Source organism: Rhineura floridana, chromosome 2, assembly GCF_030035675.1.
Source record: "Rhineura floridana isolate rRhiFlo1 chromosome 2, rRhiFlo1.hap2, whole genome shotgun sequence".
Taxonomy (NCBI): Eukaryota; Metazoa; Chordata; class Lepidosauria; order Squamata; family Rhineuridae; genus Rhineura; species Rhineura floridana.
Genome location: NC_084481.1, coordinates 119,613,956 through 119,637,737, shown reverse-complemented (window position 1 = coordinate 119,637,737; position 23,782 = coordinate 119,613,956). Strand labels below are relative to the sequence as shown.

At 41.9% G+C, this 23,782-nt stretch overlaps 1 protein-coding gene across 3 annotated transcripts; it reads left to right on the top strand.

The window, feature by feature from the left end:
- The first annotated feature begins 1,285 nt into the window (after positions 1–1,285).
- Positions 1,286–23,782, top strand: RIC3 (RIC3 acetylcholine receptor chaperone). Of its 3 annotated transcripts, none has more exons than XM_061610321.1 (4): positions 1,286–1,385; positions 11,987–12,219; positions 15,508–15,583; positions 17,814–23,782. In XM_061610321.1, the coding sequence occupies exons 2-4, from the start codon at positions 12,025–12,027 to the stop codon at positions 18,305–18,307; spliced, it is 765 nt and encodes a 254-aa protein (XP_061466305.1). In that variant the 5' UTR covers positions 1,286–1,385; positions 11,987–12,024; the 3' UTR covers positions 18,308–23,782. The 3 variants fall into 3 exon arrangements, with proteins under 3 accessions (XP_061466305.1, XP_061466304.1, XP_061466303.1); XM_061610320.1 differs by lacking the exon at positions 1,286–1,385 and adding an exon at positions 1,392–1,617 and having other exon boundaries at positions 17,997–23,782; XM_061610319.1 differs by lacking the exon at positions 1,286–1,385 and adding an exon at positions 1,392–1,617.

The window sequence follows — 23,782 nt, the reverse complement described above, 5'->3', positions numbered from 1 at the left end:
TGGTTGTGCTGCAGTTGGAAGTACTTTTCCTGGGAAGTACTGCATGGTTCTGCAGAGCAACAGAGTGAGGGTAGCAGCTCTGCGCAGCCACCACAACCTCCATTTGCTCACTCGCCTGTGCTTGCTCTTCCTAGGCAGCATGGTGGTTATATGGTCTCTGGGTGGCAGTGGACCCAATATTAACCACCATGTCACCTAGAAAGCACACAGGCCACCTAGCAGAAGCGGCGACTGTTATGTGCAGCTATCACATTCCCTCAATGCTCACCTGCTCTTTCCTTGTGCATGGGCCTCTGCTCAGGACAGGGTCTACCCAGACCAAGAGAAAGTCCAGAAGAGCATGCAGGCAGAGGGAGAGGGAGGGAGGAAGAGAGAGAGTTGCTTGTTCCCTCTACCACTTAGCTTGATGTGTGGCCTCACCTTTCCCTCTTGGCCCTATTTTCAACATGGCGCAGCATTTTCTTAAATTTACTTAAGGTATTTATATTCCATCCTCATATTATACTTTATCTCAAGGTGGCCAACAAGGCAAATTAGAATAAAAACAATAAGATACCCAATAAAACAATTAAAACCAATAAACGCAAGAGCCTTGCTGGATCAGGGTAAAGGCCCAGCTAGCCCAGCATCCTGTTCTCACGGTGGCCAACCTGGGAAGCCCACAAGCAGGGCATAACACTCAAGAGCACTCTCCCCTGTTGTGAAACCCCCAGCTGGCATTCAGAGGCATATTGCCTCCAACAGTGGAGGGAGAACATAGACATTGTGACTTTGCCCTCCATAGACTTGTAACACAATTACATTAATTGCTCAATTAAATGGGCAGGGCAGCTACCGGAGGAGGCTCCTCCTCCTTGGAAATGCCGCTCGCCTTATTCACTTTGGCAGGGGAACGAGCTCTGCTTCGCAGGCGAATACGGGAGGTCCCAAGTTCAATCCTCGGACTTCAATCCTCCGCATGTCCAAGTACGGCTGGGAGAGACCCCGGTGTGAAACCCGGGAGAGCCGCTGCCGGTCAGTGTAGACAACACTAAGCTAGATAGCCAAAAAGTATAAGCCAGTTTCCTATATTCCTATGAGCTACGCCGACACTGCCTTCCTCTGACTCCGGACAGGAGAAAACACGGCGCTGTCTCAAAAGAGCCCTCCCGCCAGCAGCGGCGGCTGTAGCTGCTGACAAATCGTCAGCGCCGTGGGACCGAACCATCCCCGTGCCGCGGCACCCTAGCCAGAGTAGAGCTCCTCCCACTTTCACCCGCTCCTCCCCTTCCAGTCGCGACTTCCTATTCGCAGCCACCGTGTGGGCAACGAGAGGTCTGGCGGTGTCTTTGAAAGCAGCAACGCGCATGACCGTGACGTTTGTGCCTGGTCCAGTTTAGGAAAGGGTAAGGAGAAGGGGATATGACGTTAGACGGGGAGCGCCTTGATTTCCACTCCGTGTTGAGGCTGGCGTGCGTGTGCTAGCCATGGCTTACTCGACGTTCCGTAAGGTGGCTTTGGCCTCTTGCCTAGTGCTGTGCGTGTCGCTGCTCCTGCCTAAGGTCTTCCTTTCGCGGGGCTGGAGGCAACCGGAACCCCGCGCCGCCGCTTCACCCACTCTGCCTGCCACGCCCGAGGGTAAGAGGCCGCTCCGAGGGCCACAGAGCGGTCCCTCCCATAAGCCCCTCCTTTCTTCATCTTGGTTGCTGCAGGCCCTGCCGGACTAAACCCTCATTGATGCTCAATGTGTACGTTAGGGTCCATCTATCTTCACGTTGCAGCGTGTGGAAACCTAAATATAGTATTGCAGTGCAGGGTGTTTTATATTGGGTGGGGTTACTGTGTAAAATGCCCACGCATCAAATTGGTTTTTCACTATTACGCCGTAAGGTTAGGAAAAAACAAGGTTTTGCATATGTATACAGGGACAAACACACACGTGCACGACCACAAGCCCTTTGGCAGAGGACACCTATGTCACTTCTTGCGCAGCATTGTTCTCTGTTCCTCATACTACTTCAGCACAGGAATTTGGGGAAAGCGTGTGGAGTTGGGAGAAAAGAAGCTCAGGATAAATGTAGCAGAAACTTTACTGTTACTAATTTTATAGATTATTATTACTTGCGATGAGGAGGCCCATGAATTGAATAAAATGTATCATGCAGTGCTACTGTACAGATAATATTGCATGTCTTACCTCACTCATTCTTACAACAAAGCTGTTAGGAAATTCTATCCCTATTTGTTTTTCTGAAGCTGGGTAAATGGGCATCAAATGTGATTCAGTGTAGTCAAGTGTAGAATGTTGCATATTGTAGCAAAAAATGCTAACTTCACATATATTCTTATGTGGGCTGAACTGCTGCCCTGGAAAGAGATTTGGATTTGATGAAAATGCCAGCCCAGTCTGTGGCAGCTGGGGAAAAGGCAAATGTTGTGCCAGGGATCTTTGGGAAAGAGGTTGAAAATAAAACTGCCAATATCACAATACTCTTCTACGCATCTGGCTAGACCACCCTTGGAATATTGTGTAAAGTTCTGGTTGCCTCACCTCAAAAAAGATACTGTAAAGCCAGAAAGTGTTTAGGAAATGACAACAAAAATGATAATAGAGTTGGAACAACTCTGGTATGAGGAAAAGCTACAACATTTGAGGCTTTTTAGTTTAGAAAAGTGGAGAATAAGGGGGAACATGATAAGAGGTTTATAAAATTATGCAAGGTGTGGATAGAGGGAAGGTATTCTCTATTCAGTAGAGCTGAATGTTGAAAGATTCAGGACAGACAAAGGGAGGTGTTTTTTTCATAAAGTGCACAGTTAAATTACGGAATTTGCTTCCAAAATATATAGTAATGGTCACCAACTTGGATGGCTTTAAAAGGGATTCAGACATATTGGAGGATAATATCTTCAATAGCTGAGACAGCATGCCAGTTGCTGGGGAGCACAAGTGGGAAGAGTGCTGTAGTGCTTGCAGGATGCTCGGAGCCATCTGGTTGGCTACTGTGAAAACAGGATGCTGGGCTTTGTTTTGATCCATCAGGGTTTTAAAGTTCATACCAAGCTACCCATTCAGCCTAGCACTGAATAAAAAAATTATGTGTTGGTGAGAGACATCACTTTTAGACTAGTTGTGACATCTGGTTTTAGCAAGTTCATCTATGACATTATTGTTTGTTTTGTTAGAAAATATGCTGTAATGTTTGCTTTGACAGGGATGAAGCCTTCCGCTCTGGGATTCAAAGGGAGAAGTATTGGCATGGCCATATCCCATGTAGCTTGCTGTGGATGTTCATTTTTGAATTGCAAATATTTTTCTTAAAAATCATGCTGTTTGTAGCTTTTGTCCTTTTGGTTGCTAAACATTTATTCAGTTAAAACAACAAAGAGGCAGTCTTTCACATTCTTGTTCCGGTTACATAGGCTGTCACAAAGCCGCTGTCAAGGGTTGAGTCCTGAATCCCTTACTTGTTAGTGGAAAACTGATTGGTGCAATGGGATACTAAGAGCCCTACGTGTAATAAGGTACATGCCAGTTAGGGATAAAAATATAGAATGAGCATCCTGTGGAATGACCCAATGTGATTGTCGGCCAAGGAATAGTCAATGCCAGTTTGCACACCTGTTAAGATCGTGACTTGAGTGCTGTGAGAGAGAGACCAGGATCAATCTCAACAGGTGACAGTATAATGATCCAATGAGGGAGACAATCCTGAGGTAAGTAGAGACTCACCCCACCACCCAAGACCTGGGTTGATTATACGCACCTGGCAAACAACCTTGAAATCCACATTCAATGTGCGGGGATAGCTGCATTCTCAGTGTCCCAACATTACAGCTTCATATAGGTAGAAGGAAGCTCAGAAAAAGCTGCTGCTTAGTATTAATTATGGTTCTTTGCATGGGCTTGTAGGAGGGCCAGCTGTAGTGTGACATTCCTCTTCTAATGCCAATGTTCATGTATATTTATTTAGAAGATTTATACCCCACTTCTTCGCCAGAGTCCTGCAAGCGGCTAACAACATTTATAAAACAACAGTTGCACCAAGAACCATGTACATGCTCACAAAACTGCCTGCCCCATTGGAGCAGGAGATAGCATCAGATGTTGCTGCAAGTTAGTCCTCTGAGTGATGGAGGGGATGTTTCAACTGAAGCAGGCCCTTATAATGTCTTTGTGTGCCTCCCTTGCTCTCATCTTCCTTTACACAGAATACTTGGTGGCAATTGGCCTGGAGAGGAAAGGGAGGCGAGTCCTGCTGGAGCAGCCCCTGTTGATAGTCTATCTGCCTCCCTTGCTCTTGGTGTCAGTTGGCCCTGGGGCAAAGAAGAGATAACCAACTAGATGTTTTTGCCTGTATCCTTCCTCATCCTGTGGATTAGCACCCAAGTCCACAGAGCCACATATGCAATAGCAATTTGTATTCAGCTGCACATGAAAATCTTTGCATGTTCACCTGTGCAACAGAGTATTGGACTTGCATTATATGCGGCCACAAAATACGAATAAAGTTAAAAGGAAAGGCTAAGTCCAGAAAGTTAGAGAAAACTACTATAGATCAATTGTGGAAACACTGATTTCCCCTTCATTCTTGTCATAGACCAGAGGTAGCCTGTGTTGTGCCCTGCAAGTGATGCTGAACTGCAACTCCCATCTTTCCTGTTCATTGGCCATGCTGGCTCGGGCTGATAGGACTCCAACAACATCCGAAGGGCACCACATTGGCTACCCCTGTCTTAGTTGCCAAGGGAGTATATCACTCTGTTTTTGCCCTTGCAAAACCACCTTGTGCACTTTCCTTATATCTGTCTTGTCAATTTTTTCCTGCTACAACTACTTGTACTATTGTACACATCCCTTGCCTGCTCTGCTGCTCTTGCTATAGTACTTGGCACTTACTATTTGATTTCCTACTTGCCCTTTACCATAATGTCCCAGGGCAGTTTGCGCAAAATAAAATATTAAAAGCAGTTTAAGTTCTCCCCATGGGCCACTGAGGAAAGCAAATCCTTCAGCTGTTTTTCCCCTCCAAGGCTAGTTCTCAAAAGAAATATCAATCCCATAGGAAGTTTTGTGTCCTTGCCCTTCTGTATTATGCAAATTTCTATGGTGTAAATGCTTTTACACACACAGGTTGAACACTGAAAACACAGATGTAATTGTTATTTTGTGAAGGGGTGAAGCTATGATCATGGCGTGGTTCTACCACTGGAAGTACTTTGTGCTTTGACATGCACTTTTTTCCCAACTTGGTCCTCCAAGTAGTCTGCCTTTGCCAGAAATCTAAGTGGCAGCATATGCTTATCTTCTATTGGTGAACTTGCAGTATTTATGCCTTTGTAATGGAAACTTCCAAAGGTTATCATAATATTAAAAGTGTAAATTACAGAACGAAAACCGACAATTAAAATCCAATAACATCAGTAAATAAAATTTTAATTGATTGGCAGGAGGCAGATGGAATTTTGGAATTGGACTGCCTTCAAGTCAATCTCGACTTATGGCGACCCTATGAATAGGGTTTTCATGGTAAGCAGTATTCAGAGGGGGTTTACCATTGCCTCCCTCTGAGGCTAGTCCTCCCCAGCTGACTAGGGCCTGCTCAGCATGCCACAGCTGCACAAGCCAGCCCCTTCCTTGTCCGCAACTACTAGCTGGGGGGCAACTGGGCTCCTTGGGACTATGTAGCTTGCCCACGGCTGCACAGGTGGCAGGGCACGTATCTTCTGAGCCACTCACTATGGGGGTGATCTTTAGCTGGCCCTTGACACCCAGGAAACACGAGCAGAGATTTGAACTCACAGACTCTGGACTCCCAGCCATGCTCTCCTCCCCACTGTGCTATACCAGCTCTAGGAGGCAGATACTGTTCCATAATATAGGCTCTTTCACTGAAAGAACTCTATCCTGGCCACTTACAGATCTTACTCCTTCAGTTGAGGTCACACAGAGCAGAGCTTTATTAATGACTGGCAAGGGGTTAGTCAGGAGCTTCTGGCAGAAGGTGACTCTTGAGCTGTGCCAGGACCAGACTTTGTAGGTTTGTTGCCAGATGTGTTCAGGAATGTATTTAGGAAAAGGAGGATAGCTATTGATGCCTGCCAAGGAATTCCTGTGGATCTGTCCTTGCACTGCAATGTGCTGTAGAGGTGTCAGGCATATTCTGTGGTGTATCCTTCTGGGAAGACTGGCTGAATTGGGAGTGGGAGGGACTGCATGGCGGTGGTTCTGCTCCTACTTGGCGGGTCGGCTCCAGAAGGTGGTGCTTGGGGAACATTGCTCGGCACCCTGGAGTATGGGGTTCTGCAGGGGTCAGTTCTGTCCCCCATGCTGTTCAACATCTACATGAAACCGTTGGTTGCGGTCATCCGGAGCTTTGGAGTGTGCTGCCATCAGTATGCTGATGACACACAGCTCTGTTCTCCTTTTCATCTTCTTCAGGTGAGACTGTCAATGTGCTGAACCAGTGCCTGGCTGCGACAATGGACTGGATGAGGGCTAATAAACTGAGGCTCAATCCAGACAAGACTGAGATGCTGCTAGTGGGTGGTTCTTCTGACAGGATGGTGGATGTCCAACCTGTCCTGGATGGGGTTGCACTTCCCCTGAAGGAGCAGGTTCGTAGCTTGGGGGTTCTCCTAGAACCATCTCTGTCACTTGAGGCTCAGGCAGCCTCAGTGGCATGGAGTGCCTTCTACCAACTTCAGTTGGTGGCCCAGCTGTGCCCCTATCTGGACAGAGACAACCTGGCTTCAGTTGTCCATGCTCTGGTAACCTCCAAATTAGATTACTGCAATGCGCTCTATGTGGGGCTGCCTTTGAAGACGGTTCGGAAACTGCAGCTTGTGCAAAATGCAGCAGCCAGATTGGTAACAGGGACCAGACGGTTCGAACATATAAAACTGATTCTGGCCTGCTTGCATTGGCTGCCTGTATGTTTCTGAGCTCAATTCAAGGTGCTGGTTTTAACCTATAAAGCCTTACACGGCTTAGACCACAATACCTGATGGAACGCCTCTCCCGACATGAACCCACTGGGACACTACGCTCGACATCCAAGGTCCTCCTCCGGGTGCCTAGTCGGCGGGAAGCTGGGAGTCTGGCAACAAGGGAGAGGGCCTTCTCAGTGGTGGCCCCCAAATCATGGAACAATATGCCTGACAAGGTGCGCCTGTCACCAACACTGTTATCTTTTCGGCGCCAGGTCAAGACTTTCCTCTTCTCCCAGGCATTTTAGCATGTGTTTTTAAATTGTTTAAATTATGTTTTTAAATTTTTTTGTGTGTTTTAAAACTTGTATATTTGTTTTTAATGTTTTTAATTGCTGTAAACCGCCCAGAGAGCTTCGGCTATGGGGCGGTATATAAATGCAATAAATAAATAAATATGCACAGTTCATGGGGACTAGGCCACTAGCCAGGACTATTGGGTCCTCCCTGATCCCCAGTTGAACTGAAACGTAAGATCTGAACCACACTAAAAACTATCCTGGAGTTGTTCATTGTAAGGGAATGCTGATAAACTGTCTTATAAGAACATAAGAACATAAGAAGAGCCTGCTGGATCAGGCCAGTGGCCCATCTAGTCCAGCATCCTGTTCTCACAGTGGCCAACCAGGTGCCTGGTACCTTACTTTTAGGTAAAAGTGTCTTACACACTTATTGAACGTTCCTGGATTTTTGATAAAAACTTAATAATCTGAGGCATTCAAGAATTTCCCTGAGTACAGTTTGAAAATTGAAGTTAGTCAATTATTAAGGAAATCATTAAATGTCTTAAACATCAGATGAATATTCTGCAGCCCCCATACAATTTTGAATGATAGTGTCTGCCCAAATCTGCATAAGCTAGAATGCCTACTGATTTGGTTCTTTTTTGAGTGGTTGTGAAGAAAATTGTCACCCATAGATATGGATTTCTTTGTTCAGCATGCACAGTGGTATTTAGAAGGAGTGAAGGTATCAGCCATTACGCTAATACTTATTTTGGGTGTCTGTAGTATTTTGCCTTGAGATCTAGTACAGTGTCATTCACAGCCAAATTCAGAGGTCACTGAATGCCTTCAGTAACTTGGAGGGCTTGCTAGAATTTCCATTTTCCATTATCTGTCCTTTTAGGTAAAAGTAGCTTTGTGCCAAAATTGGCCCAGAGGCTTTTCATTGCATGACATATATCTCATAGCCAAAATGCAGAAAAATCATTTTTTCTGGTGTGAGATGGATGACTGTGGCCAATGGCTGATCGTTGTGTATTTTAAAACATAAGAAAAAAAAACCCCAAAATCACTGGAATAATGTATTGTGCAAGAGTGGGCACCCCTCTCTTGTGCTTGGCTTCCTCTTGTAGAAACTTCAGGCCCTTTATACCAATAAAAATTATAGAATCTTGTAGAATGAAAAATTAATTTCACTTTTTTGTTCAGTTGGGTTTAGGCAGGTCAGTTATGTTAATAGAACTACAGTTTTCATTAGAACCTATCACTTTGAAAGTCGGTATAGTCTGAGCTTGAGACTTTTAAATCCAGACAGCCCCTGTAACTCAGCCTTGTAGATTAGCTCACAAAAGTTACCAGCTTGCATTTTTAAAAATTAGCCTAATGTGAGCTGGCTGAGGGGATATGGAGAGTGCCTTCATTCTTGTAGCTGCCTGCTGCATTTCTATGCTGGGCATAAAGGGGCTCATCTCTTCTGGCAGCCCACTTACTATGCTGGGCACAGAACACTCTTCCCTCCCTCTGCTAACCCACTGACTCCTGCATGGAATTTGGCTCCCAGGCAAGTGCTTAAATAAAAGGCTGCTTTTACATCCTGTCTATTGACATTAGGCAGGTGCCCTTGCTATATTGTTGTAGACACCTGTTAAAAACTTTGTTTCAGCAAGCTTATCCAGACATGTGATTTACTTACCTCTATTTGTTTTTAAAGTGTTATTGTTTGTGCGCGCGTGTATGGTTTTATGTATATTTATTTTTAATTCATTGGGGGATATTAACTGTGTTTTATCTATAATTTTTATTTGTACATCACCTGGAGAACTTTTTGGTCAAGTGATTTATACATTTTCTAAATAAATTAAACCCAGTTCTTTCAAAATGAAACATAAGAGACACTTCTGGGCTATCACTATTTGCACAGTTCTGGTTGGCTGGGAGGTCTTGGGCAGCAAACCACTTCCTCCAAAGATAGGACTTTTTGCAGTAAACGTGATGGGAAAATGCAACAGAAAGTGTAGATAACAGTTGCTTTAACGCAACATCGACTGATCTCCCTGCAAACAAATCAGAATTTTGCTTGTTTAAATAGCCAACATTGTCTAATCTCCCTGCAAACAAATCAAGATGAATGCTCAATGAATAGGTCATCTGGAAGTGCCTAGAGCCACTGGTGGAAATTGGAATTGACTGATTTAATGTAAGACAAGGTATCACATGGCACTCTTGGAAACCAGGGCCCTCCTGCTACATTTGACTTGTCAAGGAACAAGGATATGTTACTGTGCAAAAAGAAAAATGGTATCCTGCTTTTCAAAGGCAACAGAAACATTCAACTATATTTTCACTTTTCCCCCCTATCAAACCATATGTCATATAAGGCCTATTTGTCCTTTCCTTAATCATCACAGAAAAGGCTAGTTAAGATATAACTTCCAGAAGAGTAGCTACCCTTGTGAGTCTGTTGCAATGAAATCAACAGTCTTCAGCACCTTAGAGGTGAATACATTTATTATGGCATAAGCATCGGTGAACTGAAGTCCACTTAGGCGTAGGATATGATAACTTTTCATACTCTGGCAGGTTTTACATGTTAGCTCACATCCCACTTCCTGTCTGAATCCAAAAAGAGTTATGCCATATGCTGTTGCTGCATGTTGGAGAATGACCCACCCTAACATAAATGCAATAGACAAATAAATACAATAGACTAATAAATACATTTTAAGAACATGTAGATGGTTTTCTAAGGATGCAGAAAGAAGGATCCAAAGTGCAGTCTTCCTAACCATTTTTTCTTCAATGACCAGATTTCAGATTGACCATAGATAACTGCGGTTTTAATCTTGGAAATCAAAGGAGATTTAAATAAATATATCTCCTACTGCTGCCTATTTAGATGCTGTTGGAGGTCGCCAATTCATAGGGTCGCCATAAGTCATAGCTTGAAGGCACAAAACAACAACAACAAGAAGCTGTCTATTTATTGTATACTTCCCTGTTGTAAATTACTTTTTCATGAACATGTCTGTTTCCTCATTCGTCTGCTCTTGCTGCTTGATATATGTCTAAAGTAACAATATGTGTTTGTTACTGCTGTAACCATCATACATTACAAAGAATACCTCCTGTATCAGTGATTTACTCTCTTGTACATAAGATCTGTCCTGCATGATGCATTTTTAATTTCAGTAAAATAGTCTACATGCTTTTAAAGAGAACCATCTAAACAAAGTGTGAAAACTTTTGGAATCAAAAGCTGAGTTTATGGAAACAAATACATTTTTATAGTGCAGTGGAGGGTGTGAGGAGAAAATCCAATTGTAAAATAACAGACTGCCTAATTTAAAAAATCACTTATGCAGTAATCACAGAAACTTTTTTAAAAAGTCAAGACAAAATTCTTAAACTGTTTCTTGTCCAAAGGTTCATAAGAGCAGTGTATACCAGCTTCTATGGTGTGCAAAGGAGTGATGAGACCATCATCATGTCCAATTGTTTATGCTGTCTGTGAATGATCTCTCACATGTGCACACAACGTTTACATGGGTTTTTATACTGCAAATGCATGCAGTGTGAGACCAGAGTTGATCATGGCTTTCCAGAGTTTACATAAGCAGCTTTACACAGGAATATAGCCAATATGTGAGAGACCTGTAAGTCTTACATAGTTATTTGTTCTTATAAATTATGTAATACTACTACTATCACAGAATATTTTCCACTGAAAATTAACTGTTTTTTCAACAATTGTATATATTTTGACTCATGGGGTTTATGAGAATGAGGAATTATGAATAAATTGGAGTATTTCTTATCTCCTGGTGAGATAAAGATAAAAAGATTAGGTAAACTCATGGCTATATATTGTAAACCTCTTTAGCATAGGAACTTGACAGCAATATATATCGTGCATGCAACAATTGACACTGATGCCTCTGTAAAACTGTAGGGTGAGCAATGTATTTAACAGATTGATATTGGGGTCTGGGAAAGGGGGGAGAGACGGTTTGCCCAGCCAGAGATTAATCAGCTGTCTTTGTCAGTGCTCTAGATTCTGCCTCATATTCTGTCCTATCAATTAAATTTTCTGCTATTTTTGGCCTAGTAAGCATGGTTAAGTTAGCTAGCAATGTTTGTCTTGGCAAACTGTCAGTACCATAGGCAACCTCCCATCATTTCAAGTCGGGATGACAAACTTCTTTTGACTGAGGACCACGTTCACCCTTGGCCAACCCTCTGGGAGCTGATTGCCAATGGTGGGTTTTGCCCAGTGTGGGTGTGGCAACCCCATACTCTCTCACCCCTTAGCTGATTTGTACAGATCAGTTATAGTCCACTCATCAAATAACTGATCTGATGACCAAGGAAGGAGTGATTTGCATTCCCATCAGGGCTCTGGGCTCTGCCAACTCCAGCCTATATCCTAGCTTAATTTTTCTTTTTTCTGTCACCAAAAATGATGGTGTTTTGAGGTGGGGCAGAAGAACTTGCTTGGGGGGAGCAGATCACTTCCTTAGACTTGGGGTTTAGTCTCACCTTTTTTATGCCTGTCAACATACATCAAGTTATGCAACACTAGGGATTCATGTGACTAATTCATTTGATGTTAAAACTGTCATATGAAGTTTCTTTTGATAGGTACTGTTAGCTTATGGATGTGATAGAAACTTCAAACAGCCAATGTTTTATTTGCAATCCTTGTGTGAAGAAAATGAGCACCTTATTAAGATTTAATAGGTCTTAAAACACCACATATCCCTTTCAGAACATATTTTTTTAACCTTGATTTTCAGGAAAGACCAGTCAATTTCCTCCTACAGTGCATCCTCAAATGTCTCCAGAAATCAGGCCACCTGTTACCCATTTTCCAAGGTCTCATCTTGCGGAAGCAGTTGCAAAGGCCAAGGGTGCTGTTGGAGGTGGAGGTAGTGGTGGAGGAGGCAACAATGGAAGAGGTCTTGTGGGACAAGTTATCCCAATATATGGATTTGGTATCCTTTTATACATATTGTACATTCTTTTTAAGGTAAGAAATAGAGCCTTTACTTTTAAAATTACTGTTGCATCAATAGGATTTCTTGGAAATGTTGAATCTTGACCTAGTAAGTCATTGACCTAGTTCACATATCAGGGTAAATCCTCTGGCTCTTTTGCTCCTCCCCACTAGTAGCACTGGGAGGAAACAAACCACAACCCCTGGTTTCGTATTGCATTTAAACCAGGGATCGGGGTTGGTTTTGCTTTCAATAAACCATGATCTGTAGCCAAGATTTGTTCCTGGCTTACTGATGATTATTTGTTGGAGTGGAACAAATCTTTCCTCCTGGTTCAGATGCAACACAAAGCCAGGGATCGTGGTTTGTTTCCTCCGCTCGAAGGCAAGAAGAAGCAAAAGAGCCCTGTTAGATGTGATCATGGTAACCGATTGACCATGGCTTACCATGACATGTGAGCAGGGTCATTATGGTAAAGACTATATTTACCCAGTTGAAAATTAATGGGATAGAATTAGATGCCTGAGCAAAAGATTGATGCATTCCATTGTAATAGCTTTTGCTGTATGTACCATGTGCTATAATTGTGGGTTGTGGAACCAAGCTAGGTTGTTTAAGCACAGTTAAATAGACACCACTGGGGCTTTGTACAAGTGTAAAGCATGTGGCTTTGTGGCAGATTCAGATGCTACAAGGTCAGGTTTTGAACAAGCAGTTGTTGTTTTTTGCTACACAAAGGAAAACAAATGAGCCAGGATTTAAAAGGAGAGTTATTTCACAACCTAACTCCCCCCCCCCTTAGAGTAGGCATTCTGTTCACACACGATAGAGAAGATACCTCGGAACAATCTCAGTTTGTTAAATGTATAGTATCAATTGTGTGATGCCTGGCTATCAAGGTCCTATACGACAAAGTCCAAAATAACACTCCAGTCTAAAGTACGGGAAACAGGTTTAATAGAAAGCTCAAAACATACATCTAAATAAGGAATGATAGACAAAGCTCTTGGCTGATTGCATACTTCTCACCTGTGCTTAGCAAGCAATTCATGAGTTTTAAAAAGACATTACACCACAAATTGTACTAAACATTTTTTGCATATTTTAATTAGTCTTAGCTGGTGTTTTTTTGTTTTCAAACTTCTAGGTTTTCACACTATTTAGTTTTTGTCTCAGTTCAAATATAGTGGGAAACTATGGTCACATGCCAGAGGAGAAGGTAAAGAGCTTCTGCTTCCAGTTTTATACTAACCATATTTCCTTGTGATGCTCAAACTTGGGAGTGTTTAAAAAACAACTTTAGTTAGTGAGAATAATCAAACCATGGTTTCTAATCCTGGTTTATTTACTAGCTAGTATTTGAACCAAATCACTATTCCCTGAGTTAGGACATTGCAGGGAACTGTGGTTAGTTTAAAATGGGCACCCTTGACTCCCTTTTTTGGTTCCCAAATGTATAAAAGCTGTTGCATAAAAGGACACAAAATGTGGTTAAATGCTAACAATATCTATAAATAAAATTTATTATAAAGAAAGAAATAGTTGAAAGATGACACAAAAATATACAAATTTCACAACATGGACACAAAAATATACAATATAATATGTAATGCAAACCCTGGACAAAAAAAAAGCTAAACATGTAACACGCTGAATTCTGTGCAGGAACCATGTGCAGATCAAATGCGGATGCGGCCTATATGTGGCACATAAAAAAAATGGTGCATATGGCCCAGTTGGTGGTTAATATTGTATGCAAACTGACGTGACCACATAGATTATTCCCTCTGAAAGAGCAGGTTTGTAGTCTGGCACTGCTACTGGATCCATTTTTGTTGCTAGAGACCAGGTGACCTCAGTGGCTAGCAGTGCTTTTTACCAGCTCTAGCTGGCAGGACAGTTGCAGCCATTTTTGGACAATTTCTGGATAGTCTACCCACTGTTGTCTGTGCACTGGTAACCTCCAGGTTGGATTATGGTAATGTGCTCTACGGGGGGCTGCCCTTGAGGTTGGTCTGGAAGCTGCAGCTAGTGCAAAATGTGGTGGCAAGATTGCTCACTGGGGCAGGGTATCACCAACATGTTACCCACTGCTGAAAGATTGCACTGGCTGCTCATTAGCTACCGGGCCAAGTTCAAGGTACTGGTTTTGGTGTACAAAGCTCTGTGCAGCTTGGGATCAGGTTACCTGAAATATCATCTTACCCCTTATATACCCAATCAATCACTGTGCTCTGCAGGTGAGGGCCTCCTACAGATACCATCTTATCAGGAGGTCCATTCCGCATAACATAGGAAGTGGACCTTTAGTGATGTGGCACTGATACTTTGGAATTCCCTCCCCTTAAATATTAGATAGGGACCATCTCTATTATCTTTTCAGGGCTTGCTCCTCTTTGAGTAAGCCTTTTGAAGCAGAGATCTTATCCCACTCTGTGTCTGTGTTGGAATTTCTTTTTAAGTTATTTTTAAATCTGTTTTTGTTGTTAAAGATACTTTGTTTGAATACTTTTTAGAGTATTTTTAGTGTTTTTGTTTGCTGCTCTGGGCTTCTTCTGGGAGGAAGAGTGGGATATAAATTTAATAATAAAATAATTACATATTATCATTATTGTCATTATCATTATTATTGAATTTATATCTTCTGAGGGAACCCAGGGTGGAAAACATACACAAAACCATTGAACAAAAAGAACATATTAAAAATAGTTAAAAACATTCCAAAGCACAATTACAATTAAAACATATTCCAAAACTCAGCTAAAAACATTGTTTCATTAGTGATCTTCAGGTTGCCAAGAACAATCCTCTTCGCCCATCAAATGCCCAGGTATACAGGAATGTTCTCAAATTCTTCCTGAAAGTTAATAGTGATGGAAGCAGATACACTTCACTGGGAAGGGCATTCCAGAAATAGGGAGCCACCACTGAAAAGGCTCTGTCATGGGTTATCATCAACTGGCCAGTGTTCAGTGGCGGCAGCACTAAAAAGACCTCATGTACTGATTTGTAGGGTTTGAGAAGGCTGATACTGTGGAGGCATTCTTGATACTTTTTAGATACTTTTTAGTCAAGGTATATTTTCCCTTTTTTGCCTGTTTAGTTTAAAATAGGAAGCGGAAGCTTGAATCTCCTCCTCTGGCATGCACAGAGAAAGGGGAGAGTGGAGTGAGTGAGCCCAAGCTTGCTGCAGCCTATTTGCATAAAGTAAAGGTATGGTTTCATATTCTGATTGAACTGAGCCTTTCACTCTTTCTTAATGTCTTCTCAGAAACACTTTTGTCACTGTTGCCACAATAGTAACCCTTTCCAATTAATAGCTTTCTTCTAAGGGGAAAAGCTCCACAGTTGCTGGGAAATGTCCTTCTTCATCTGGAAACACAAACAGAAAAATCAGTAAGTAGCATTTCCAAGATTGAGTTGAAATTGCAACCAGAATTTTCTATAACTTAGAAAAGAAATCCAGCACCATGATTGAGGAGGAAATATAATATAGGTAATTATTCTTAGAGGTAGTGTTGGGTGATATCCAATGTTCATACTCACAGTAGACCCATTGAAATCATTGGACAAGTCCAAGCGATGAAAATTGGATATTATCCATGGATTATTATAGATGCATTGCAGAAGTAATATTCAGAAATCTGATAAAGTGCAATGGAACTTACTCCCAGGAGCGTGTATATAGGTTTGCAGTCATGACTGTGTAAAAGGATTAATGTAGTTCTTACTTTCCCACATGTACTTAGCTAGTGATTGGGAAATAGTGATTAATTGTGTAGCTGGAGCAACTGGCAAGGGGGTGGGGCTAGGTGGCTTTTCATTCTGATTTGTTCACTTCTGCACTCTTCTTCCTATTTATACAGCCACAAGAGTGGCTGTGTGCTATAGTCAACATGGATTTTTTTTGCATTCTGCAATGTTAAATCGAAAATGCCCCCCATGCCATTCTGATGCTTCCCATAAGCTCATTTCAAAACAAAACCTTACAAAACTTATAGTCCTGAACTCAGAAACATTTGCTTAACAACCCTCTAAATATTCATGCCAATACTCAAAACAGAGAAAATCAAGAGTTCAAAGTGTAAAAGAGAAGGAAAAAACAGATCCCTTTTGGGCTTTTTTCTGTCAGAGTTCTCATAATCTGTTGAAATTCATTAAAAATCACCCATGTTCACACAGTACCTGGAATCCTATTACTGACCTTGCCCCATACTCTGACCTTCATCCTCTGCAGTTTAAGTTAAAAAAATGTCTGGTTGATTTTTAATAAATTTAATAAACTTTGCATTGAACTGAATGATAGTGTTAGGCATGCTCAGTAAGAACCAACTGTCAGTCTTCTAAAAGCCAGACTCACATCTGCTTGGCTTGGCTAATCAGGGAGCCACACCCACACCAGACTTTGATTTCACTTGAGACAGTCCTGGCTTCCCCCAAAGAATCCTGGGAAGTGTAGTTTGTGAAGGGTGCTGAAAGGAGACTCCTATTCCCCGAGAGAGCTCCAGTGGCCAGACTGGTTTAACAGTCAGCCATTCTGATTGAAGGTCTGTGAGGGGAACAGGGCGTCTCCTAGCAACTCTCAGCACCCTTCACTAACTACACTTCCCAGGATTCTCTAAGAGAAGCCATGACTGTCCAAAGTGAAATAAAGGCCTGGTGTGGATGTGGCCAGGGACAGCTTTGGTTTAAATTTGGGTGGGAGGCTACATGTGCCTGCTGTAGAATAAAAAGGTGGGGAAATCCCTGAAAAGCAATGATACTGTTCACAATGTTTTCCTTTTGGAAAGGGGCTTCCCCTCTGCCAAGTGCCCTCCCATCCCCTCCCTGCCCTGCTTCTCCCCTCCCTGCCCCTCCCACAGGTCAGTTTCACCTATCCTAAGCATCATTGTACAGGAGTAAATCCCACTGAACTCAAAAAGCATGCACATGATCAAACCTGCCCTCCCCTCCTCCTCCCTCCTATCCCCTCCCTCTTGCCTCTTCCCTCCCCTTGCTTCACCCATCCCTTCCCCTCCCCCATCCACTTGCAATCCCCTCCTGCCCCTCCCCTCTGCCCTGCCCCTCCTCCTCCTCTATGGTCAGTTTTACCTATCCTAGGCCTATGACCTGGGAGACCAGGGGTCTAATCCCCACACAGCCATGAAGCTGGAGTGATGCCCGTGAAAACCACGGGTGGCTGCATGACCCCCAGTTCTGTTGTAGGGTGATCTTGGGTTCAGGGAAACCTTGGTCAGATTTTACCACTGTTAACATCACTGTTGATGAACTGCTTAACCACAGCTAATGGCAGGGAGTGAAAATTTCTTCTTAAGAAGACAGTGTCCATTCCAAAAGCAAACTCCCAATTTGTTAATCAAGGTTAGCAAGGAGCCAGGGCAGACCAGCCTGGTATGGATTCAAAGGGCCCATTCTCAAAATAGGCACTATTCACAACATTTCAGTGATTGGATGATATCTTCTGGCTACAATCTTAAACACAGTTTTGAAAATAAGTGCCACTGAAATCAGTGATGTTTCCCAAAGGGATTCATGTGTTTGTCAAAGAAAACAGATTGAGTGATATCATGAATAAGGAGTTTGGAGTGATTGTTCCATCTAAGACAAGTTTATTTTATGTTCTAAGGTTATCCAGAAGAGACCTACCCTGTCTATGATCATTCTGATTGCTTCCAGCGCAGACAGGACACAATCCTTGTGGATTATCCTGACCCGAGCCAGCCTTCTGCTGAAGAGATAGCAGAGAGAATGGAGCTTGTGGATGATGAGTGTTTGTGTAGTGAAACCCTTTTGTCTGCTCTCGCCATAGTGAATGATGACCTTGCGGCAGGATGTGAGAAAGACCGGCATGCCAGGTTCAGTGACCAGAGTGGGACTAGCCAGAACTTTGAGAAGTGCTCCTGTTGTCACTATGAAGAGGACAATCCTGCTGTGATAGCAGAGAATGAAGGGTTCTACTATGATAGCTGCAGCGAAACCGAAGAAGCAGCCAAAGAGGAGAGGCTGGTGGATTCTGACCATGAAAAGGCAGTGCCCAAAGAGCAAAATGGTGGAAATATGGACGAAATCAGCATTCTGAGAAAGCGAAACCCCAAGGGAGTAGAACTGCTGGGACACTGAGCATCATGCATTGAAGATCATGTCACATCTAGAAACTGTGATCACTGTTGCTTGCTGGATAGAGGCGTATCTTCTCTGTTGCTGAATTCCCTTTGCACTTGCTGCTTATTTGAAATGCAATGAGTGGTTCACCTTACCCCCACTAGCTAGTTAGTCCAGCAGCTGTAGCGCCAACTGCTTTGCTTGCCATAGCCGCCCAAGGAGTTTGAAAATGAGATAATCTCCTAATCATTTCCCATTGTGCCTTCTTTCAGCCTCTTGTCTCCTGGCCTGAAGCTTAGCTTCCAGTCCTATAAAAAGTACAGAAAGTCATCCAGTAGGGAATTTTCCAGTGGTAGATCTAACATCTCTACCAGCGTGTTTACTAAAAGGCAGGTTGAGGCAGCCTATTATAGATACCGTTAAAGGGCAGCAAATTATCAATTGTTATATTTGACTACCATAATTTGCATGACACAATTTGCTTTTGTTTTTTTGCCTTTTGAAGGAATTATAACGTGAAAAGAGGTGTTCTAATGGCATTCCTTTCATGCAAGTGCAAGTAGATCTTCTTGGCTGGTACACAAGAGATTTCTGGGAAATTTAGGGGAGAATCCTAATCTCGGCTGCTGCCCAGCAGGGCTGAACAAAGCTGCATCTACAGCCCTGCTGCACGTGGCCAGAGTAGAAGATGGGGGGGGCAGGCAAATCACTGTGCCATCCTAGGGCTGGCGCAGTGATTGGCCCCAGGTTGGTGTCCCCTGACAACAGTAGGGCTGGCTCAGGATCCAAGGGCTGGCTCAGACCCTCTCTGCCTTTGAAATGCTCCATTTTAGGGCCTTGTGCTGGCTGTCACCACTGGGGATCCCACCAGTGGCACTCCCGCCCACCCAGACATTTGTCAGGCAGGAAGGTGTCCATATTTGTAGAGTGATACTTCCAACTCAGTTGGCAGGGCCTGGTGGGAGATTGGCTTAGCTGGGCCGAGGGACACCCCTGCCCAGTCCAACACACAAAACACACACACCCTGTCTGGTGCCAGGTGTTTGGATCACGCTGTTAGCCGAGTCGCCATATCTATCTTTTTCATTGTATGAAAAGAGAGCAGGGAATTTCTTTTTCTAGGTCACTTAACTCATGTTCAAACAAACAATCTATTTTGCTTCATCTCTGGCTTAAACTGGAAACCCTTCTGTTTATGGTTTTTACCAAATAATTCTTCAACTTTGAAGGCCAGTGTTTTCAAAATACACTTGCAGTTTAAGTATGCTTGAGTGTAACCCAAACCAAACAAATTGAATTGGGTTTTGGAGGAGAACAAATTTGATGACCAGTATGAGGGGGTAACACTCCTTCTCCGAGGCCCAAATTGGTTTCGTACAATTTTCTGTTTTCTAGTAAAATTTTTATACTTTTAATTTAACTATTTATCCTTATGTTGTAATTATTTATTATAAAACTTATTTATTTATGAAAGTATTTATTATAGGTCCATATCATAAAATGACAGGGAAGTGCACAACTATATGTATATACAATAAAATATAAACCACAATTAAAAACAGTGAAAGATAATCTTTAAAATGGCGGGCCAACAACTGCCTACGCTTGTTGACATAAAAAGGTCTTTTTAAGGATTCTTTCCTCTCACGACAGTTAGGGTTTAAAAGAGATTCTCAGGGCAGAAGAAAGTTCACTTTCTCCGATGTCACCCTTTCGCAGCGCAATCCTGTGCATGTTCACCCAGAAACAGAAGCAGCTCGGAGGGGGAAGGGGAGAGACAGTGGTATAAAATCATAGAATAGTAGAGTTGGAAGGGGTCTACAAGGCCATCGAGTCCAACCCCCTGCTCAAGGCAGGAATCCAAATCAAAGCATTCCCGACAGATGGCTGTCCAGCTGCCTCTTGAATGCCTCCAGTGTCGGAGAGCCCACTACCTCTCTAGGTAATTGATTCCATTGTCGTATGGCTCTAACAGGAAGTTTTTCCTGATGTTCAGTTGAAATCTGGCTTCCTGCAACTTGAGCCCATTATTCCGTGTCCTGCTCTCTGGGATGATCGAGAAGAGAGTATCTTCCCAGGTGTGGCAGTGCACTCATTGGGATGGGGCATGGCAAGGCAGTGGTGGGGTTGGGGGAGTTCCAGTGTCCCCCACAGGTACATACGCACATAGGGGAATGTTACTACCAACTCGGAGCTCCCCTGTTGTCATCACTGTTACCTTTCTTCTGCTGCCAGGAGGGCAACACTGCTTCTGCCCCTCCCCGCAAGTCATCGCTGCTCAGAAATAAGCTCCAGGGTTTGCTCCCAGGAAACTATGGATAGAATTGCAGCATTGTCGTGTTCTTGGAATTTCTTGACCACTTATTCTCTAATGTAACAGCGCTTACAACGCAAATACCGCACACATCAACAATAAGTTCCACTGAATTCAGTGAGACTTAACTCCAAGCAAGTGTTATATCCAGTGGATTGCTAGGAACTTCGGAAGGTGACTCCACAGAACCATTATGGCCAATTCAAAGTGTGGCTGTATTGGAGGGTGGATAGGGAATGTCAACAACTGAACTTCTGGGACTTCCGGGAAGGGTGACTTCGCTTGTCCCTGCTTTTTGAGACGAGCTCTCATCTCAGAAGAAGCTTTTTCAGTTTTAAAATCAGTCAGAACGTTCTTTTTGACTGGTAAAGATTTTATCCCGGGCAGGGAGAAACGCAGAGATTAACCACAAAAGCATGTTTTTGTTGGGAGGACTGGATTTCATTAATTTATGAGAGAAGGTTCAGCCAGCAATGCGGACGGACTTCCAACAAGCTCTAACTGATTAAGCGACACGTTTATCTTTTCTTCAAAGAAAAACGGACTTTAACAGGCAAGCATCCTTCTTTCTATTTTTTTTTTCACTTGGTTTAAATTGTTGCAGCAAAAAGAGATTTGTCAATGAATCAGCTATAAAGAATTTCTGGGTGAATTATAACTCTTCTCTTTTATTCACGAAATTAAGGAGGAAAGAAATTGAAAAAGCTTATCTTTGTTTTTATTGCAAAAAGCTGGCCTGGAAGTGCATTCTAAAGATACAAACGGAAGAGGGATTTCTATTTCGAGGAGGAAAAAAATAAATAAATTTGATTTATGAACTTTGGAGTATTATATGTCCGGGACTATTTTCTTTTTGGTCTATTTCATTTTGACGAATCTACTTGTTCACGACGCCACTAACTGTTTTGAAGCTGAGAAATAAATTCGTTTTGTATTCCTGAACATATAAGAGATAAGGCAGGCTGTACTGTCTACACTGTCATCAAGCCTGGAATATTAACCCAATTGTGACTGAAATAATTTTTGTTTTTGTGGTTTTAAGAATGGCAATCAGGAAAGTGGCTGAGACCATGGAAGAAATTATGTTTCAGAAAATAATGGATGAGATTGAGATAACGAAACAAACCCTGAGACAGGGTAGACAGGAGATGAAAATTGAATTTGGCAAAATGACGCAGGAGCTTAAAGAAATAGGGGATCTTGTGAGAGAGGAGATTGAGATTAGAGATGAGAAAAGAAAAATTAAAGGGAAGATACAAGCCCTGGAGATTGGAACAAATGTGGAATTGGAAAAAGATTTGGAGTTTATGGATATTAGAAACAAAGTTTATTGTTTGGAATTCAATGTTGTCTCTGAAGAAATTAATGAAGATATTAGAGATAAAGTTATCAAGGTCTTGGATAATTTTCTGGACTGGAATGATGTGATGGAGCTTGACATAGAAAAATTCTATGGAATTAACTACAGATATGTGACAATGGAAAAATTCTCAAGAGATGAGCCAGTGCATTTTGTAAAAAAGAAGAACAGAGATATGACTTTACAACAATATTTCAGCAACATATTCAGAATTGATGGCAAGGAAATATTTGTGATAAAGGAAATTCCCATCAGACTCTTATTATATGACTATGGCTATGACAGCAAGATTATTATGGGATACTGATAATGGAAGAATGGATACTGAAATTACTGGACTGAACAGGACTATTGAAGATGGAAGATGGAATTAATATTGATAATGGAAGAATGGCTATTGAAATTATTGGACCTAACAGATTTGATGAGATGGATTAATCGATATGTTTATTTGGACTATGGCTATGACAACAAGATTATTATGGGATACTGATAATGGAAGAATGGCTACTGAAATTACTGGACTTAACAGGATTATTGAAGATGGAAGATGGAATTAACATTGATAATGGAAGAATGGCTATTGAAATTATTGGACCTAATAGATTTGAACGAGATGGATTAATCAACATGTTTATTTGGAGAAAAATTGAAAGATATATCTCTCAAGGAATTGAAACCTCTCTTTGACTTTTTGTGGAAAGAATAAAGTAATGTTTATGAGATTTGATGATTAATTAAGATAACTACTGGAGGAAAGTGATTTTATAATATAATTTAAGAGACAGGATTGTTATATATTGTAGACCTATAACTGATCTGCGACAAATCGGAAGTCAACATTTTATTTTATTGTTTAATTATTTTTGTTTTGTTTTTTGTCTTTGAAAATTTGAATAAAAATTAATGATAAAAAAAACAACTGAACTTCTGGCATGGGAAGGATGAAGGTTGTTTCAGATGGTTAGTTATTTCTTCTCTACCTCATTAAGGATGAGCTGCAACAAGAAATATTCCACTGTATGTGTGTGTTGTGTAACGTGTGACTTCTGCTGCTACACAGTCCACCTTTTGGTAACCAGGCAAATTTAATAATTAGGGACTGTAATATCAGATACATTTAGCCCACAGAATTACTTCTGTTTATCAGTTTCTGTTCCAGGAATAAGGGATTTTGGTCATTCCAGTTCCTCAAGCTTCAGCAAAGCTTTATTTTGTGAAGCTGATTATCAGTGGCCAATGCTGGACCTTACAGAAACCTACTCTGAAAATAGTTTACAGCAATATAGTAATGGAAAATAGGGGAAATATTGTAAACGTATTTCTGTTTTGCATTGATATTTATTTTTAACTTATTTATGTGAGTAAATTGTGGGACAACAGTTTTTTTGTGTTATGTGTAGTTTGTAACAAAAATGTTCAAAAAGAATAGACAATTTGTTTCCACTTTTTTATGGCCTTTCTTTATTTGCTTTTAACAGCTTCATTTCAGGAAGGAATTTCACAGTTGAATCCTTTATCAGAATACAGTTGTAGTGACAGGCACAGATTCAACTGGAAAAATGTTCATATCTGCCAGTGCACAGGCGCCCTGCTTTAAGGCTGGGAACATTCATAGTGAGAAAACTGAGTAATCTTCATGCACATGATAAATGAGTAAGGAGTACTTTTAAAAGATGAGGTGTCTTGGAAAAAATGCAAACCTCTTTGAAACAAATTCAAGTTTAATGTTTTTCTGCACTAATTTTCTGTATTAACATGTACGGTAATCTCTACAACAAACATACACAATGTAATTATGTGAAAATACCAAATTAGT

Excerpts from the sequence above, each read along its gene's own strand:
- RIC3 (XM_061610319.1), top strand. The coding sequence starts at position 1,467 with ATGGCTTACTCGACGTTCCGTAAGGTGGCTTTGGCCTCTTGCCTAGTG. Across the intron at positions 1,618-11,986 it reads TCTGCCTGCCACGCCCGAGG|GAAAGACCAGTCAATTTCCT; the intron begins GTAAGAGGCCGC and ends CTTGATTTTCAG. Across the intron at positions 12,220-15,507 it reads TATTGTACATTCTTTTTAAG|CTTTCTTCTAAGGGGAAAAG; the intron begins GTAAGAAATAGA and ends TCCAATTAATAG.